Below are 19748 nucleotides of genomic sequence, written 5' to 3'. Positions count from 1 at the left end.
TTGGCCCATCAGCATAGATTCCACCCAAAATGAGGAATGACCTCAAAGTGAAGTGACACTATGACTTGAAAGAAATGAGTGTAAGAAGGCCCTCTAAGACCTGACTATCCTAAACTGTTCTTGAACTTGTGCATAGATTCTCTTAGGGTGTATGAGGGTTCAGGAACTCTGAGAGCCTTTACTGCACTAGGAATACAACGTCTGGGTAGAATACATGCTCTTCATTTGCACCTGTGCTCTCAGATCCACTTTTCACCTTTCTGCTGCTCTACTCTATGTAACAGGAGCTGCTTTTTTTTTTTTAATGCTTATTTATTTTTGAGAGAGAGAGACAGAGCATGAAGGGGGGAGGGCCAGAGACAGAGGGAGCTGTCAGCACAGAGCCTGATGCGGGGCTTGAACTCACAAACTGCGAGATCATGACGTGAGCCAAAGTCAGACACTCAGCCGACTGAGCTACCTTAACAGGAGCTCCTCTTATAAAGTATGTTTGCCAGGTCCCCTGCCTACTGGCTTTTGGTTAGGTTTGGCCAAAGGGGGGCACAGGTGGAAGACTGGAAGGGAGGAGGAGAGAGAAGTGAGGGTATTACTCCCCTGAACCCTTCTGGCACTGGCAGCAGTGGCCGTGAGTCTTCTGTGGTTCTAGCTTCTGCAGGTGGTCCCAAGACCTGGGCTCCCACCTCCACCCCCAGAGGTGGTAGCAGCTTCCTGCTGTTGTCTCACTATCCTCTGCTCATTTAGCTCTGCCAAAACTTCTGTATCTTGTCTCCGCTATTAAATTTGTCAAACTACTCTGGATCTGACTTGATAGAGCTACTAAAAGTGGCCATTTAATTGCCATGATACTCCTATCTGGAAGATCTTATAGTACAAGGTCAACATTATTTGCCTTCAAATTCATCTCTATTTCTACCAAGGATCCTTATTTCTACCCATTCTAGTTTCGACTCTAGTGAATTTTATAAATACAAACTTGAATGTCACTCTCGTGCTTAAAACACTTCAATGGCTTCCATTGCTCTTGGCCCACAAGACTATGCAAGATCCCATGGACCCCTCCCTGAATGCACTATGTTCTTGATCATCTTCTGGCCTCCTCCCTTCACCCCCTTTACCCAGGTGACTCCTCATCCATCCTTCAGGTCTCACCTTCTAAATCCTTCTTAAAATAAGCTTTTACCAACCAACCAAGTGTGGCTTAAATCCTTCTTCTTTTGGCTCATCTAAGACTCTGTACACACTGTGCCCCGCCCCAAAGCACTTACCACACCACTGTAATTGTTATTTACTTGTGCGTCTATTAACAGAGTGTGATCCGTGGAACTATGTCTGTCTTAGATACTGTTCCATCTCTGCTACCTAACATAGGACCTAGCGAAAATCCTCATTCAAGGAATGAATGTATCTAGTTTTAAAGTAGTTATTGCCACACGGCTGAACTTCAATAGCTTTTGGTCTCTCTAATTCTAGTCTCTCCTAGTTCCAATCCATCTGCTGCTGGAGTTTTCTTCCTTAATGTTTATTTATTTTTGAGAGAGAGAGAGAGAGAGAGAGAGAGAGAGAGAGAGAGAGAATGTGTGTGTGTGTGTGTGTGTGTGTGTGAGCAGGAGAGGGGCAGAGAGATGGAGAGAGAGAATCCCAAGCAGACTCCACGGGGTCACCACAGAGCCCACCCCAGGGCCTGAACTCACGAAACATGAGATCATGACTTGAGCTGAAACCAAGAGTCAGATGCTTAACTGACTGAGCCACCCAGGTGCCCCTAAAGATTTTTTAAATTATTTAATTAATTAATTAAAATGTTTATTTTTTTTTGAGAGACAGAAAGAGAGAGTGTAAGCATGAGAGAGGGGTGGGTAGAGAGAGAGGGAGACAGAGAATCCCAAGCAGGCTCCATGCTGTCAGTGCAGAGCCTGACGTGGGGCTCAAACCCATGAACCTGAGATCATGACCTGAGCCAATATCAAGAGATGGATACTCAACCGACAGAGCCAGCCAAGCGCCCCTAAAGATTTTATTTTTAAGTAATTTCTACACCCAATGTGGGGCTTGAACTCATGACCAACTGACCAACTGACCAGCTTGAACTCATGCTCCACCAACTGAGCCAGCCGGGCGCCCCTAAATGACTATCATTTAAATGAGAACTTTTCAGAGGAAAGTAAGGATCTCTTTAGGTTATTAATTAAAAACAGGAAATTGTGCAAAGTACGTGAACAACAAACTACGTACCTGTGGCTTGGTGAAGTTTCTGATTAAGCACCAATGAACAAAGTACTGGTGTGCAGCAAACAAGCTCTTTGCATCAGTCTTCTTGCAGTATACGCGAATTAGCTGCTCTGCAAACCTCTCTGGCAAAAGCTCTGAAACCTTTTCAAAGAACAAAAGATTTCACTGTCATCTTGAATTCACACATTGAAGAGAGCTCAGCTGTTCTTAAGCTTCATTCTTTTTTTTTTTTTTTTTTTTAAGATTTTAAGTAGACTGTACCCAACGTGGGGTTTGAACTCATGGACCCCAAGATCAAGAGTCGCACACTCCAGGGGCGCCTGGGTAGCTCAGTCGGTTAAGCATCCGGCTTCGGTTCAGGTCATGATTTCCCAGTTCATGAGTTCGAGCCCTGTGTCGAGCTCTGTGCTGACAGCTCAGAGCCTGGAGCCTGTTTCAGATTCTGTGTCTCCCTCTTTCTCTGCCCTCTCCCACTCACAATGTCTCTGTTTGTTTCAAAAATAAATAGGGGCACCTGGGTGGCTCAGTTGGTTAAGCGGCCGACTTCGGCTCAGGTCACTATCTCACGGTCCGTGAGTTCGAGCCCCGCGTCGGGCTCTGTGCTGACAGCTCAGAGCCTGGAGCCTGTTTCCGATTCTGTGTCTCCCTCTCTCTGACCCTCCCCCGTTCATGCTCTGTCTCTCTCTGTCTCAAAAAATAAATAAACGTTAAAAAAAAAAATTAAAAAAAAAATAAATAAACAAACACTAAAAACTTAAAAACAAAAAAAAAGAAAAAGAAAAAAAAAAGAGTCGCACACTCCAATGACCGAGCAAATCAGGCACCTCAACCTAAGCTCCATTTTTCATGTTATATTAAAAACACCACATTGTTTTGCTGTCTTATCCCAACTGTCATCCAAAGAAAAGAATTGAAGATAGTTGTCATATTGCAAAATGTCCCACAATTTTATATTATTAAGACTAAAAAAAGTTTGTATTATGTAATTATACGTAGATCAGACTCTCATTAGAAGATATGCAAACAAACACATTTAACTTACATGATGTCAACCATACAACACTTCTTTCCCATCAGATTTATAACCTAGCTACCAAACCAAAAACTGTGCTTTCATCTATGTTTAGCAAACAGGAAAAACTGGCTGTTAAGATGATTTACACAAAAATCAGATATACTTTAATTTCAAAAATAATTTTTTTTTTTTTACTGTATACATTGACTTTAGGACCTAACCTGCATGTAAAATGCAGATTTATCATAAATCTGCCAAATGCCACTACAGTATATTTATTTTGCCCAAGTAGTTACCTGATCTTTAGTAATCCTGACTGCTTTGCTGAGGTCACTCTTACAATAGAAGCGAACATGATCAATAGGATTCTTGTCTTCCATTCCATAATCCATGTTGATAACCTTAATAAAAGGAATACATTAGTAATCACTCACAGAACAATGAGAATTGAATTCAAGGTTGTAGGAGCGTCACAAAAAATGAAGCAGAGCTCTCTGGAGGTAGCTCATAGTGGAATGAAAATAACTCTGGTGCATGTGCCGTAGGGATGTGGTCTTGAAACCTGAGTGGGGTGGGGGAGATATTTGTGTTTTCAACATAAGGAGGGTATAAAGTCTGTACCCACTATGTGATAGCCACTATGGTACTACAGATTCAAGGAAACTCGGTACAATCCCAACCCCACAGCACCATGTGGCCTAGACTGAGGTTGAACAAATGATTATAAATGTAATTATTGGGGCACCTGGGTGACTCAGTCGGTTAAGCCTCTGACTTTGACTCAGGTCATGATCTCAGTTCATGGGTTTGAGCCCAGCGTCAAGGTGTGCTGACAGCTCAGAGCCTGAAGCCTGCTTCAGATTCTGTGTCTCCCTCTCTCTCTGCCTCTCACACTCACGTGCTCCGTCTCTCTCTCTCTCTCTCAAAAATAAACATTAAAAAAAATTTTTTAAAGTAATTATCAAGCTACATTTGTTACAAGAGCTACCAAGGAAAAGCAAAGGGTGCTGTCAAACTTTGTAACCAGGGAGCCTTGTGGTCTGGGGCTTTGGGGGAATGACTAGGAGTGTTTCCTGGGAAAGTCACAGGAATGAACCAGGTCTAGGTAGAAAAGAAAAGAATTCCAGGCAGAAGAAAAAGCTCTGAGGCAGACAGGACTGAAATGGTGAGCTGGGTTAAGTAACACTGAAGTCACTGTTGATCTTGGAAGAATAGTTCTAGTATGGTGATGGCGACACACAAAATGTTTAGGAGTAAATGAGAAGTAAAAAATAGAAGACAGGGCGGGTGCCTGGGTGGCTCAGTCAGTTAAGCATCCGACTTTGGCTCAGGTCAGGACCTCGCGGTTCATGAGTTCGAGCACCGAGTCAGGCTCTGTGCTGACGGCTTGGAGCCTGGAGCCAGCTTCAGATTCTGTATCTACCAACCTCCACTTGCCCCCCTGCCCCGCTCCTCCTGTGCTCACTCTGTCTCTCTCAAAAATAATACATAAATGTTAAAAAAATTAAAAAAAAAAAAGAGAAGACAACTCCTAGAAGCTTGGCTGTTAACAAGATGCAAGAAAGAAGAATATGGAGAGGAATATGGTACCTGGGAAAGGTAAAAGGGGGGTACTTTTCAAGGAGTTTGACAGGGGTAAAGGTGCAGTTTGTTTGTTTTTTAAGTTTGTTTATTATTTGAGAGACGTGTAGGCACACACAAGTTGGGGAGGGGCACAGAGAAAAGGAGAGAAAGAGAGAGAATCCCAAGCAGGCTCAATGCAGAGCCCAACGTGGGGCTTGATCCCACAAACCATGAGATCATGACCTGAGCTGAAATCAAGAGTTGGACGCTCAACTGACTGAGCCACCCAGGTGCCCCTGTTTGTTGTTTTCTTAAGATGAAAGTCTGTTTAACTGCTGATGGGAAAGTCAAAGAGACAGGACAGAATGGATACTGTAAGGCTCCACAGAAGTGCTAAGACGAATGGCTCTATTGCCCAATGTGGCAGTCACTAGTCATAGGTGGATTTTTAATTTAAAGTCATCAACATTAAATACAATAAAAAATTTAGTTACTTAGTTGAGGTAGTCACGTTTCAAGTGCTGAACCTGTGGCTAGTGGCTACCAAAATGGACAGCACAGTTACAGCCTGACGCAGGGTTTGAACCCACAAACCGCGAAATCTTGACCTGAGCCTAAGTTGGATGCTTAACCAACTGAGCCACTGAGGCGCCCCTTTCCAAATTTTCTTTAATGAACATGTGCTGCTTTTATAATGGAAGTAGGGAGGCTTTATCTTAAAAAAAAAAAAAAATCTTTACTTAGTATATTTTTGGGCTAACTACTTACATCCACTATGAAGTCTTCAGCCTTTAGTTCAGTTTCTATCAAGATGTCCTTAGGTTTAGAATCAGCGAGATCTTCTGGAAGGCTTTTATAATTTTCCTAGAAAAGACAAGACTCCTTACATTAGAACCCCCGTTTTTCATCATTAGTGTTTGTGCCACAAAAGGTTCCCTCTCTAAAAATGGCACTTTACTAGGAAGAGTGGGTAGAGATACCCCTAACAAATACAGAGCTTCTGGCTTATGCCATCCTTCAAACACATCACAATAGAGTGATTCTCATAACAAAACTTCCACATTAAAAAAAAAAAATGTGGCATTGACTTAATAGGAGGAAAGTGTTATGAGGCAGGGTGTGGTAATCAGTGTGGCTCATGTTACTGGCTTTCCGGCAAACAGAAAAACCTTCCATCAGCAGGAGATGAAAACAGATATGGATATCTGGCATGCACCATCTGGGAGAACCTGATATAATGTGAAAGAAGAAATTAGTAAACAGCAGGTCCTTCGCTTCTCAGAGAAGCTCATGCAGATACCTTATTTTGAGGCCCCATTCATTTTCTTGCCTTTAGATCTAGCCAAAATTTGGGGCACCCCCTCTCACTTCTGGGATGAGAGAATAAAGGTTTAGACTAAGACAGACTTGGGTTCAAATCCTAGCTTCTGTAGGCAAGTTGTTTAATCTCTCCCAAGCTTCAGTTCCTTCATCTACAGGACCAAAGAACACGTTATTGATGAGATTAAGTGAAAATGAACGTAGAGGGCTTAGAACAGAGTCATGATATTGTGATGGGTTAATGGCTTCCTTTTGGAGGTTTCCTCTCTTGGAAGAGAGACATCTTTCACTATTAACAACTCAACTTACCTTTTCAATTTTTGTTGTTCCTTTTGGTTTAGTCTCACCCACATACTTGTATAGATTACGGCATTCAATTTTTTTTAAAATCTCTCGTGCTGCATTCAGTTTGGGATCAGAAGAATATAAAATCTCCAGGAAAATGTTATCTGCCAATTTGATAAAATTTCAGTTATGTTAAGATGGGGACAAAAAAGGTTTAAAGACTCATACACCGCTGTACTTCTGAAAGGATTTTAAGTGGACATTTACAAATGTAAGCACAGTATAACATTCAATGTCTTGGATTTGCTTTAAGATAATCTAGTGCATGGGAAAGGGCATATAGAGATGGCTTAAGGTTGGGTGATGGGTAAATAGGGGTGTATTAATTTGTGGTTGTGCTTTATTTTCTTAAAGAGAATGATACTTACGTAATTATAAAGTTATGTCTGAAATCTACTTCAAAAACAGACCAGTATTTTACGGGAGTGGGTGGATGGAGGGGATGAAGCAAAATTGCCATGTTAGTAATTGTTGCAGCCAAGTGATGGGTACATGGAATTTTGTATGTTTCATAATAAAAAGTTTTTTAAAGTTCCATGATGAAAGTAGAAGGTAGTTGTTTTTAAGATTTTATTTTATTTTTTAAGATTTTTTTTTTAAGTTTATTTATTTTGAGGGGCACCTGGGTGGCTTAGTCGGTTAAGCCTTCAACTTCGGCTCAGGTCATGATCTCCCAGTTTGTGAGTTCAAGCCCCACATCAGGCTGTGTGCTGACAGCTCAGAGCCTGGAGCTTGATTCTGTGTCTCCCTCTCTCTCTGCACCTTCCCTACTCATGCTCTGTTTCTCTCTCTCTCTCAAAAATAAACATTAAAAAAATTGTTTTTAAATAAAAAAATAAATTTAACATTCTATTATTCCAATTTAATTAAGATATTTTGGGGTAGAGGGCTTGCATTGGAAGGGAGGGAAGGGATAAGGTCCACTTATTTCCTAGGAATATTAAGGGAAAAAGACTAAAGTAAGAAAACGGTTCCCTAAGGCAGTGGTCATATGACATTTGCTATGTTTAAGACAGCCAACATCTAGGTAAGCTGAAACATTTATAGGCATTTTTATTTTAATTTTATTTTAAAGTTTATTTATTTTGAGAGAGACAGTATGAGCAGGGGAGGGTCAGAGAAAGGGAGAGAGAGAATCCCCAAGCAAGCAGGCTCTGGGCTATCAGTGCAGAGCCCAACTTGGAGCTCAATCCCAAGAACTGTAAGATCACGACCCGAGCTGAAATCAAGAGTTGGATGCTTAACCAACTGAGCCACTGAGGCACCCCTATAGGAATTTTTATAGGAATTTATAAGTAGGAATTTAGGAAGCAGAGAGGACAAATTATGACATATTCATAAAAGGAACTACTACTCGACAATAAAAAGGAATAAACTACTGATGCATGCAATCTAGATGAATCTCAGACACATAACACTGGGTAAAAGGAGCCCTACAGAGATGAGTACACCTGCCTGATTGCATTTTTGTAAAAGTCTAGAACAGGGTGCCAGGCTGGCTCAGTTGGAAGAGCATGCGACTCTTTTTTTTTTTTTTTTTTTTTAATGTTTATTTAGTTTTTTGAGAGAGACAGAGTGTGAGCCAGGGGAGGGGCAGAGAGAGAAGGAGACACAGAATCTGAAACAGGCTCAGCTCAGAGCCTGACACGGGGCTCAAACTCACAAACTGTGAGATCACGACCTGAGCTGAAGTTGGACGCTCAACCGACTGAGCTACCCAGGTGCCCCGAGGATGTGACTCTTGATCGCAGGGTCATGAGTTTGAGCCCCATGTTGGGTGTAGAGATTACTAAAAATCAATAAACTTAAAAAAAAAGTCTAGAACAGGCAAATAGTGGTTGTTTCTAGGGGTGAGGTGAGGGCAAGAACTGACTGGGATGAAGCATGAGGGAATTTCCTAAGGAGAAGATAATGTTCTGTATCTTGCATGTGTCAAAACATTAGCAAATGTACATAAAATGTGTGCATTTATACGAATTGTGTCTGCATTTTACATCAGAAGAAAAAAAATCTATAAATTATTGTTGAACTTTAATCTTCATGCTAAAGGAGTTAGGGTAAAATGTACTGATCACTGCAATTGACTTAAAAATGCATCAAAACTGGGGTGCCTGGGTGGCTCAGTCAGTCCGACTCTTGATTTCAGCTCAGGTCATGATCCCAGGGTCATGGGATTGATGCTTACATTGGGCTCTGCGCTGATCATGGAGCCTGCTTAAGATTCTTTCTTTCTCTCTCTCTCTCTCTCTCTCCCCGCCCCTCTTCCCAGCTCATACTCTCTCAAAAAGAAAAGAAAAGAAAAGAGAAAAAAAAAGGAAGAAAATGCATCAAAATTCAGATGGGTTAATGGACAGGATGGTAAGTGACAGACAAGTCATAGAGCAAGTTCAGTAAATGCTAGAACTGTACCGGTGTGGCGAGTGTACAAGTGTTCACTGTAAAATTCTTCCAACATTGCTGCAGGTTTCAACACTTCCCAGTAACATGTGGAAAAACATTCTTAAAAATTAAAAAACAGGGGCGCCTGGGTGGTTCAGTTGGTTAAGCGTCCGATTTTGGCTCAGGTCATGATCTCTCAGGTCATGATCTCGCAGTTCATGAGTTCGAGCCCCACATCAGGCTCTCTGCTGTCAGCATGGAGCCCACTTCAGATCCTCTGTTCCTTCTCTGCCCCTCCCCAGCTGTGCTTGCTCTCTCTCTCTCTCTCATAAATAAAATAAACATTAAAAAAATTAAAAAACAAGAAGTGGAGACTTTTATTTTTTTTTTTTAATTTTTTTTTTCAACGTTTATTTATTTTTGGGACAGAGAGAGACAGAGCATGAACGGGGGAGGGGCAGAGAGAGAGGGAGACACAGAATCGGAAACAGGCTCCAGGCTCTGAGCCATCAGCCCAGAGCCTGACGCGGGGCTCGAACTCACGGACCGCGAGATCGTGACCTGGCTGAAGTCGGACGCTTAACCGACTGCGCCACCCAGGCGCCCCATGAGTGGAGACTTTTAGATAAAGTGAGTTGACTTTTGGAAAAGCAGCAAAGGTAAGGAAGGCTCACATGGTCCTATTCCTTCCAGGTTATGTAGTTAAGGCCAGTAAAGATTTTATGACTGCTCAAAATAATATGCAAGGAAGATAAGATTCTGGGTCTCAAATGATGAAAGCTGGAAAATCCATATGCTTATTCTACCATACTCTTGGCAGATAAAGCACAAAAATGTGACCTAACATTTTGTATAGGATTTTTGACATTAATACAATATCCAGGGGTATAACCAGTGGACTCATCCCATTGAACAGGGTAAAAGCTAGTTTGGGTATTATAGAACCTTCAGAGTGAGAGAGAGCTATGTATAGTCATGTAGTAAAACCACATTAGGGGGCGCCTGGGTGGCTCAGTTGATTAAGTATCATCACTGCTGTCAGTGTGGAGCCCGCTTTGGATCCTCTGTCTCCCACCCCCCTCAAAAATAAATAAACCTAAAAAAAAAAAAAAAAAGACCAGGGGTGCCTGGGTGGCTGGGTGAAGCACCCGGCTTCAGCTCAGGTCATGATCTTGCAGTTTGTGGGTTCAAGCCCTGCATCAGGCTCTGTGCTGACAGCTCAGAGCTTGGAGCCTGCTTCGGAATCTGTCTCTCTCTCTCTCTCTCTCTCTCTCTCTCTCTCTGTCTCTGCTTCCTCTCTGCTTGTACTCTCTCTCTCAAAAATAAATAAATGTTAAAAAAATTAAAAAAACAAAGATCACATTAAACTGTATGCTTTATGGTTTGTCACTTAACCCAAAAGTGTGTAAAATCCTGAATTCATTTCTTTTCATCAAAAGAAAGTTGAAATGTAATATAATGTTACAGGATAAATTGTTAGAACTAGCTTCTGATGATGAAGACTGAAGATTTTTTTTCTTAACGTTTATTTTTGAGAGACAGAGACAGAGTGCGAGCAGGAGAGGGGCAGAGAGAGGAAGACACAGAATCCGAAGCAGGCTCCAGGCTCTGAGCTGTCAGCACAGAGCCCCATGTGGGGCTCGAACTCACGAACTGTGAGATGACCTGAGCTGAAGTCAGAGGCTTAACCACCTGACCCACCCAGGCGCCCCACTGAAGATGACTTTTTAAATACAGCATCACCTGCTTCGTTATGAACAAAAGTTAAAATATCCCCAGCTTGCTCAAACTGTTATGTAATCTCTTCTTCCATTCCTATCAACATAACAATGGGAGACTAGTATCTGCTATGATGTTTTTAAAACAACACAGAAACAATTTAGATACACATCATCTCTTATGAGTGAAAGTGTCATCAATCCAATCTAGATTAATTAACCAGTAGGAAAATCACTTATTATAAACTTTAAATATTGTTGTACACAACATTCTGAGTGTGCACAAAGAAATGTAATATGAGGAATCACTATTTAACTTCTAATTTTTGATTTACTTATGTTTGAAAAGTGACTAAAAAGTTCTAAGCCTAAAAGGGACTCTATATCACCTACATGTCTATTTTTAAAGAATAGTATATATTCTATAATATACTATAGTACACTATAATACATATAGTTTTTATTATTAAAATTTTTGTTTCTTTTGGTTATATTTACTGAAATGTATGTTAAGTCTGTTAAACTCAATATGAAATATTTGGGCTCATATTTTGTATGTGCTTCCCACCCCCATATCGTTCTCCTAGTAATCCGTTTTTATTGTTTTACAAGGGGATCAATCTGTGAGTTGTTGGGCATGGAGAATGTTGGTTCTTCAAGACAGTTTGAGAGGCACCGGTGTGAGTCTCGTTCTGGCATTGTGCTTCAGACAGAACCCGGCAGTAGCATCACACACAGGAAGCTCATGTAAAGTGATCTAGGCTGCCTTAGCCCACTCAGCTTGGGTTGTTTTTGCTCATTTGAAAAACCTTCAGCCTTTCCACCGATTCTCTACAAGCTATGTGACTGCTTTCTAACTTTCTTTTTATTTATTTATTTATTTTTAAATATTTTTTTTTCAACGTTTATTTTTATTTTTGGGACAGAGAGAGACAGAGCATGAACGGGGGAGGGGCAGAGAGAGAGGGAGACACAGAATCGGAAACAGGCTCCAGGCTCCGAGCCATCAGCCCAGAGCCTGACGCGGGGCTCGAACTCACGGACCGCGAGATCGTGACCTGGCTGAAGTCGGACGCTTAACCGACTGCGCCACCCAGGCGCCCCTAACTTTCTTTTTAAACAGAGTCAGTTTCATGATCCGCCACGAAGAACTCCAACTTTTGTGGTCTACTTTTGCTTTGCTCATCTTTATGGCTCAGTCAGCACTTTCCCACATTAAAGAACCAGCTGCAACACCTTCACCTCTCCCTTCTCACCCTAAGCTGCAGGTTTTGCTTGTGTTGAAACGTGGCAAAATGCTCTTGGTATTCTGTGTTTTATAACAAAAGTAACGTTAAAAGCAAGTCAGTTTTTTAGTCTGGTATCAGTCCAGCCGTATTTTAAGTTAAATAACGGTGAATATTGGGTACTTAAGTGCCAAGTACTACATACCAGGTGCTATGCCTCATTTAAATACTATAACAAAACTATATGCTGGGTATCAATAGCCCAATTTATAGATGAGGAAACTAAGGTTCGAGAGGTTAAATGATTTTATCAAGGTGATACAGTTAGTACCAAGCAGAGACAAAACTCAAATCCAAAAGTATACAATCACTAGAGAAGCTAAATATATTGGTATGTTTGGAAAAGAACACATCTGCAATCCAGGCACAGCTTACACTTTATCTGAGATGGACTTCCTGTGTTACTGTCTAGCTCTTACCTGTGAGCTTAGTGAAGGCATCCATGTCATCAATTGCCGTAGAAATGTGATACTTTTTTCCTTCAGCACCTACAATTTCTATGTAGGGGTCTGCTTTGAGGAAAGCATCTGTAATCCTAAAGATCATTTCATAAAAATTTATGCTTATGAGAAAATTTGAGTATTTGCTTAATGCCATGCTTAAAGTTAAGGAAACCTTTCTACTTCAGAGAAGTAAAACCCTGAGACGCGATGTTCTAAAGACAACTGTGTTTTTTTTTTTTTTAAACAAACAGATAAAAAAAGACAACTGTTTTTTGATCATACATAAATACATAAATAAGTGCATGGGGATTCATCAGCTACCATGTTTACTGTGATCCAAGCATCATGGTAGGGCTTTAGATACATTATCTTATTTAATCTTTCCAACAAGAAGATAGATGTAATCAGCCTCAATTTTACTAATGCAGAAATTAAGTAATTTTCATTTAATCAAGTTAGGAAGAAGCCATACCAGGGTTTGAAACTAGCTGAATTAAAAACAAATAAAAACTTCTTATCAAAGTAACAACCATACAAATAGATGAATGTGTTCTAACTAGTCTGCTCATGTCAATTTAAAACTATTTAGAGATATGGAATTAACTCACATCCTACTTCTGAGAATTCCTCATGGGTCTTTGAGTCACACAGAGATGTATGGCTATACTTCTATCTGTACTTGGCTGAACTTTTCTGCTATGGTTCTCACTGGGCCAGGGAGAAGAGGTCAAATTCCTGTTGGTCTTACTATCTGCTACTAATTTTGACAAATAATTGACAGGGTAAGGACGGGCGTTAATCTTAATTCTTGAAATTAACTTGTCATTAACTTCAGAATGTCAATTATTCACGTCCCATCTCTCACCTTGATGACTAGTATCCGGCACATGAGTAACTACCTGTGAGGAGGTCTAAGGCATGCTGACATTGCCTCTTCATGTCTCGCTGAAGCCAACTCTTCCACACTTCATCTATCCCCTTTATCTATTCTCCTCCTCTTCCTCCAAATAAGTTTTTACTTTATGCTCGTTTTTGTTGTGTTTAAGGGAACCATTTTAGATTTATTCACTTAAAATTTACTTGAATTCCTAGAAATCTCAACTTGACCCAAGAATCATACTCTAGCAAAGCATCATGAAGAAATTTTATAGGGAAATAGCACTAGAATTTCTTACATTGTATCAATGATGTTGCCAACTTTGTGTTGATAAGCTCTGCGGTGCAAAGAGGTACGGGTATGGAACATGTCATACAGATTCCCAACCTCCTGCAGAAAAACATGAAATAAATATTAATGTAGGTTCAGGTTATGTTACCCTTGTTAGTAGATAAGTCCATAGGATAAGGAAAAGGGATGGTGACAGATGGACAAGAAGGCTATGCATAAGGACTACCTCATTAAAATCCCTGAGCCCACCCATTAAAAAATACAAGGTAGTTTGCAACTTTTGGTTTGAAACTTCTCTTCTTAGTAAACCAAAATCTATTGTTTTAAGTCTGTGGCAGGTTCTGTTTTAGGCATCTTCAATATATTTTTTAATCTCAACAAGTCTAGAAAATTAGGCATTATTCTTTATATATTCTTTATTATCAAAAGAAAGACTTTCTGTAGTACAATACCATACTACTCTTTAGCTACATGACTCTCATCTAGCAGAGACCTAATGATTTAGTATTTTACCTATTATGAAACACTAACATATATCACTAACTATGGTTAAGGATGAGACTTGAGCCAAACTTTCTAGGCTGAAACTTCAGTTCCGCCTTTTATTAATTGTATGTCTTCTTTGCTTCAATTTGCTCACCTGTTAAGCGGGATAATAATAGTATCTATTTCATACTGTTGTGAGAGTTGAGTTAATCCACCCAAAGCACCTAAAAACAGTGCCTCGCACAATACTTAATAAATGTCTGTTGTAACTTTGTTATTATTTAACAATGCAGTAGCAGTGAAAAGAACTTTAAGACACTTAACAAGTGCTAAGCATTAAGTAAAGAGACTGATAATTTACCAAGTTCTGATTTTTCCGAATTATTGAATGATTACTTCTAGATTTCAAACTATGAACTACACCTTCTTTGTTGTTTCCTCTGATCTAGCTTACCTTATCTCTAGTACAAATACGCTTCCTATCATCTACTTCACAAACACGGGCAAATTTGATAAAGCGCTGGTAATCAAAATTATTTTGGATTCCAAGATGATGGCAGTCCCTAGAAAGATTCCAAAGCAGAGAGATGAAATTTGTCAACAAGAAAACTATACCTTAAGTATCAACACTAAATGTATATAACAATTTTTTTATTTTATTCATTTATTTAAATAAAATTTGTATATATTTAAAGGATATGAAGATTTTAACCAATTTTTCTGAAGTGTTCAGTGCATACCTGGCAAAATAATCCCATTTGTCCACATCAATGCCATTTCTTTTATTGGCCACTATCTCATAAAGGAAGCTTTTCTCTTTAGGACGCCCTTTGTATGGCCACTGGAAGACAAGAAAACTCACCAAAAGTTTTAGGATATGAACGAAATCTATTTACAAGCAAAGCAACTGTGTTAATCTAAAAATTATAAACAGAGGGGCACCTGGGTGGCTCAGTCGGTTGGGTGTCTGACTCTTGATTTTGGCTCATGTCATGATCTCACAGTCATGAAATCAAGCCCTGTGTTGAGCTCTACACTAGGCATGGAGCCTGCTTAAGATTCTCTCTCTCCCTCTGTTCCTCCCCTGCTCGTGTACAAGCTCTCTCTCTCTTAAAGAAAAATTAAATTAAATTAAATTAAATTAAATTAAATTAAATTAAATTTGGGGCGCCTAGATGGTTCAGTCAGTTAAGCATCTGACTTCGGCTCAGGTCATGATCTCGCAGTCTGTGAGTTCGAGCCCCATGTCAGGCTCTGTGCTGACAGTTCAGAGCCTGGAGCCTGCTTCAGATTCTGTGTCTCCCTCTCTCTCTGCCCATCCCACGTGGATTCTCTGTCTCTCAAAAGTGAACAAGCATTTGAAAAAAATTTTTTAATTAAATTAAATTAAAAAATATATTTTATTTTTAAATAATCTTTATGCCCAACATGGGGCTTGAACTCAAAACCCCGAGATTACCACTCATGTACTCTGCCGACTGAGCCAGCCAGAAGCCCCAAACATGTTAATTTTAATGGAGAAACAGGACACGCCCTTTTACATTTTTCAAACAATGTTACTTCAGGCTTCTATATAGAATACTACATATATATTCATCAAAAAACATTTACATATGTATTTTAATTTGGGAGGTAATTTCTAAAGAACGGTTAAGAGATGAAAAAAATAGATAAGTCTTTTTATTTTTTTTGCACTAAACAGTAGAAATACATAATGTATTTTATCATTTAGTCTCCCTAAAATAGCCAAATATCTCTCTTCAAATAGCTCTGAAGGATAAAAAAAAAAAAAAAAAAAAAAAGCTCTGAAGGAAACTAGAAAAGACTAGATGGAAAACACAGTCAATTCAAATTAAGTTGTAAACAAACTTACCAAAGAATCTTTGATTGGTGATTCAAGTGGTCCTGTAATTTGTTCCTTGATAAAGCAAATATCTTCTTCAGGGATGAGACCGTAATGTTCCATGACAGCTTTGAGTCCATTAGAATTAACTAGGTGCTCAAACATCTTCACTGAGCCCTGTTCATGCTAGGAAAAGTCAGCACAATATGATCTGTTATAGACTCTAGTCCATCAGGGACTCCAAATAATTCAAATTATTCTTGATTCCAGGTAATTCAGAGATAAGGTTCCAATGCATGTTAATTATCTAGTTCCCAACTACCATCTTACAGATATTTTAAAAAACCTGTTAAATTTGTCTGTAAACAAATAAACCTTTTACATATCATGTTCATTATCTCATAAATATATTTAATGAGATATATAATTTATAGTGCAGAAATATTGTATAGTACAGTACAAAAGAATATTACCCAGTCATACAGATGGGATCCTGCTTTAATGAATATCACTATAAAATTCAGTTCTATTGTTTCATCAGGCTTGGAACATTTGAAGTTACAAATTCTGTTAGCACTTCCATCTGGTGGTGAGAAGGAGTAACTGCAAACTTGCCACTTAAGAACAAAAGTGTTTAGAGTTCTAAAGTCAAGATCTAGGGGGGGAATCTCAAATTGGCCTCTTTTTACTCATCTGTCTGCTCACTCATTCATAATTGTAAACATCAAATGATCCCCTGAAGATACTGGCACCATCACAGGTCTTACCAAAACCCGACTCAATATGAAAACAAAACCCTGAATGGTCCTGTAACTACTTTTTTTAAGTGAATCAAGATACATATTAATTACAACAAGGAAAAACATAGTTCAGGTTTATAGTGAAGAAATCTGGTAAACATTGCCTTAAGTGATCAAAGTTAATGTCACCAGCATTGTGTTAAACAGAGTTTCCGTGCCTCTGATGCTAAAGAAGATATAATGTGGCATTCTGCCAAAAATACATAGTCTGACACTATGTATCAGAAAACTGCAAACTAAAGGACATATCAGAAACAACTCACCTGTACTCTTCAAAAAAATAACAAGATCATGAAAGATAAAGACTGAAGAATTGTTCCAGATCAAAGGAGACTAAAAAGAAATAGCAACTAAGTATGATTTATGTACGGATTGGGGAGGAATAAAGTTTTCTTTCTCCTTTTCTGCATGGACAATTGATGAAATTTGACAGAAACTATAAACTAAATAATAGTATAGCATCAGTATTAATTTCTTGATTTTGATACCTGTACTGAGGTTATGTAAGAGAATGTTCTTGTTTTTAGGAAATACCCACTGAAGTATTTAGGAATATAGGGGTATGTCTACAACTCACTTTCAAATGGTTCAGAAAAAATTTTACTTTTTTTAAAGATTTTTATTTTTAAGTAATCTCCACACTCAACATGGATCTCAAACTTATAACCCAGAGACCAAGAGTCTCACACTCCACTAACTGAACCAGCCAGGCACCCCGAAAAAAAATGTTATTTATACAGAAAAATTTAAGTCCCACAAAGATAACATGGACAATTACAATGAAAATTATAAGCAACTTAGGAATAAATATAACAAAAGATATAGAAGACCTTTATGGAGAAGATGATAAAATTTATAATAAAGGGCAAATGGCCAAAGATACTCAATAAAAGAAAAGAGATGAAAAGTTATTATAAAGTAATAATAATTAAAGTGTGAAAGGGGCGCCTGGGTGGCGCAGTCGGTTAAGCATCCGACTTCAGCCAGGTCATGATCTCGCGGTCCGCGAGTTCGAGCCCCGCGTCAGGCTCTGGGCTGATGGCTCGGAGCCTGGAGCCTGTTTCCGATTCTGTGTCTCCCTCTCTCTCTGCCCCTCCCCCGTTCATGCTCTGTCTCTCTCTGTCCCAAAAATAAATAAAAAAAAAACGTTGAAAAAAAAAAATTAAAAAAAAAAAAAGTGTGAAATAGAAGAGAATCCAGAAGGATTCATCATATATGGGAAGTTAATAAATGTTGGGGGTGTGTTATAGATCAGCAAGGAAAGAATGAACTGTTCAGTAAACAATCATCCATGTTTTAAAAAAAGACATTAGATTTCTACTATGCACATGCACAAAAATAAATCCACATGAGTTAAGGACTTATATGTGAAAGGCCAAATATCTATTATTTTTAAAAATCTAGGTATGTATGTATGTATGTACGTTTGTTTGTATGTATTATTTGAGAGAGAGAGCGGGGAGAGGGGCAGCGGGGGAAAGGGAGAGAGAGAGAGAGAGACTCAAACGTGGGGCTCAACATGGGGCTCAATCCCATAATGATGCTCAACCAAGCCAACCAGGTGCCCCAAAAGGTCAAACATATAAATAAAAGACATGGAAATGGCTGAGTAGATCCTATTTAGATCAGCCTTGCTGAAGAAAACAACTGTTAAGTCTGGACAACTTCCTAAAAGTACTGGAGAGCGACCAAAGTAGGCAGATGTCAGCAGGAAGTTAATACTTGGAAAAAAAGAGCACGGGGCAATATTCCAATTCTTTTATGGCCTTTAGTATGAGGCTCCCAGGAAGCAAAACTATAGAGAAACTATCGATCTCAGTTCATTAAAGAACCAGAACACTTCATCAACATTTAAAATTTGTTTCTCAAAAAGTACCATTAAAAAAAAAATGAATTGGAGGGGTGCCTGGGTGGCTCAGTCAGTTAAGTGTCTGACTTCGGCTCAGGTCATGATCTCCCAGTCCATGAGTTCGAACCCCGTGTCGGGCTCTGTGCTGACAGCTCAGAGCCTGGAGCCTGCTTCAGATTCTGTGTCTCCCTCTCTCTCTGCTCCTCCCCCACTCATGCACTCACTCTCTCTCTCTCTCTCTCTCAAAAATAAATAAATATTAAAAAAATTTTTTTAATGAATTGGAGGGGTGCCTGGCAGGCTCAGTCAGAAGAGCATGTGACTCTTGACCTCGGGTCGTGAGCATGAGCCCCACATTGGCTGTAGAGATTACTTAAACGAATGAATGAATTTGCAAGTAAGAGACTGAAGAAAAAATATTCACAATACATATATCTGACCATTATATATATAGTTACTATACATACTATTACATAGTTATATAAGTAATTAATCAAATCAACAATCAAAAAGCAAACAACAACATTTTTTAAATGGGTTAAGTGTTGAAAGAACTCTTCACAAAAGAAGATACATCAATAACAAAGTACAGGGGGGCACCTGGGTGGCTCAGCCTGTTAAGCCTCAGACTCTTGATTTCCACTCCGGTCATGATCTCACAGTTTGTGAGTTCGAGCCCCATATCCAGCTCTGTGCTGACAGTGCAGAGCCTGTCTGGGGCCCTCTCTCTCTGCCCCTTCCCTACACTTACTTTCTCTCTCTCTCAAAAATAAACTTAAAACACACACACACACACACACACACACACACACACACACACACACAAAACAAAAAAACAAAGCACAGGAAACGGTATTCAGCATATATCAGAGAATGCCAAAAAAAAGAAAACAAAACAACAAAAACCCAAAACCCCACAAAATACCACTTCACACTCATTAGAAAGGCTAATCTAAAAAATGAAATGATGAAGCTACAGAACAACAGGAAATCTCCCACAGTGCTAACAGAGGGCAAAATGGTACAACAACAGGGGAAAGGTCTGGCAGTTTCTTTTTTTTTTTTTTTTTTCTAATTTTTAAGTTTATTTACTTATTTTGAGAAAGAGAGAGTGAGAGAGAATGCGCGCAGGTGCGTGTGCACACAAGTCGGGGAGGGGCAGAGTGTGGAAGAGAGAACATCCCAAGCAAGCTCCGTGCTGTTAGTGCAGAGCTCAATGAAGGGCTCTATGCCACGAACTGGGAGATCATGACCTGAGCCTAAATCAAGAGTCAGACACCGATGCTCAACCGACTGAGTCACCT

General features: G+C 39.5%; 1 protein-coding gene across 1 annotated transcript in view; it reads right to left on the bottom strand.

The window, feature by feature from the left end:
- SAMHD1 (SAM and HD domain containing deoxynucleoside triphosphate triphosphohydrolase 1) overlaps positions 1 to 19748 on the bottom strand; it is a 45239-nt gene that overhangs the window by 2927 nt on the left and 22564 nt on the right. Inside the window, exons 7-15 of the mRNA XM_047067907.1 lie at positions 15826 to 15981; positions 14693 to 14793; positions 14407 to 14515; positions 13474 to 13565; positions 12275 to 12390; positions 6437 to 6576; positions 5576 to 5671; positions 3541 to 3645; positions 2233 to 2370 (exon numbers count right to left, since the gene is read on the bottom strand). Of these exons, the coding sequence (XP_046923863.1) occupies positions 2233 to 2370; positions 3541 to 3645; positions 5576 to 5671; positions 6437 to 6576; positions 12275 to 12390; positions 13474 to 13565; positions 14407 to 14515; positions 14693 to 14793; positions 15826 to 15981 (1053 nt within the window). The remainder of the gene's footprint in view (positions 1 to 2232; positions 2371 to 3540; positions 3646 to 5575; positions 5672 to 6436; positions 6577 to 12274; positions 12391 to 13473; positions 13566 to 14406; positions 14516 to 14692; positions 14794 to 15825; positions 15982 to 19748) is intronic.

This window comes from Lynx rufus, unplaced genomic scaffold, assembly GCF_022079265.1.
Source record: "Lynx rufus isolate CCGP_SWC_20201006 ecotype Redwood Valley unplaced genomic scaffold, mLynRuf1.p SCAF_8, whole genome shotgun sequence".
NCBI classification, from domain to species: Eukaryota; Metazoa; Chordata; class Mammalia; order Carnivora; family Felidae; genus Lynx; species Lynx rufus.
This window is presented reverse-complemented; position numbering and strand designations above follow the sequence as displayed.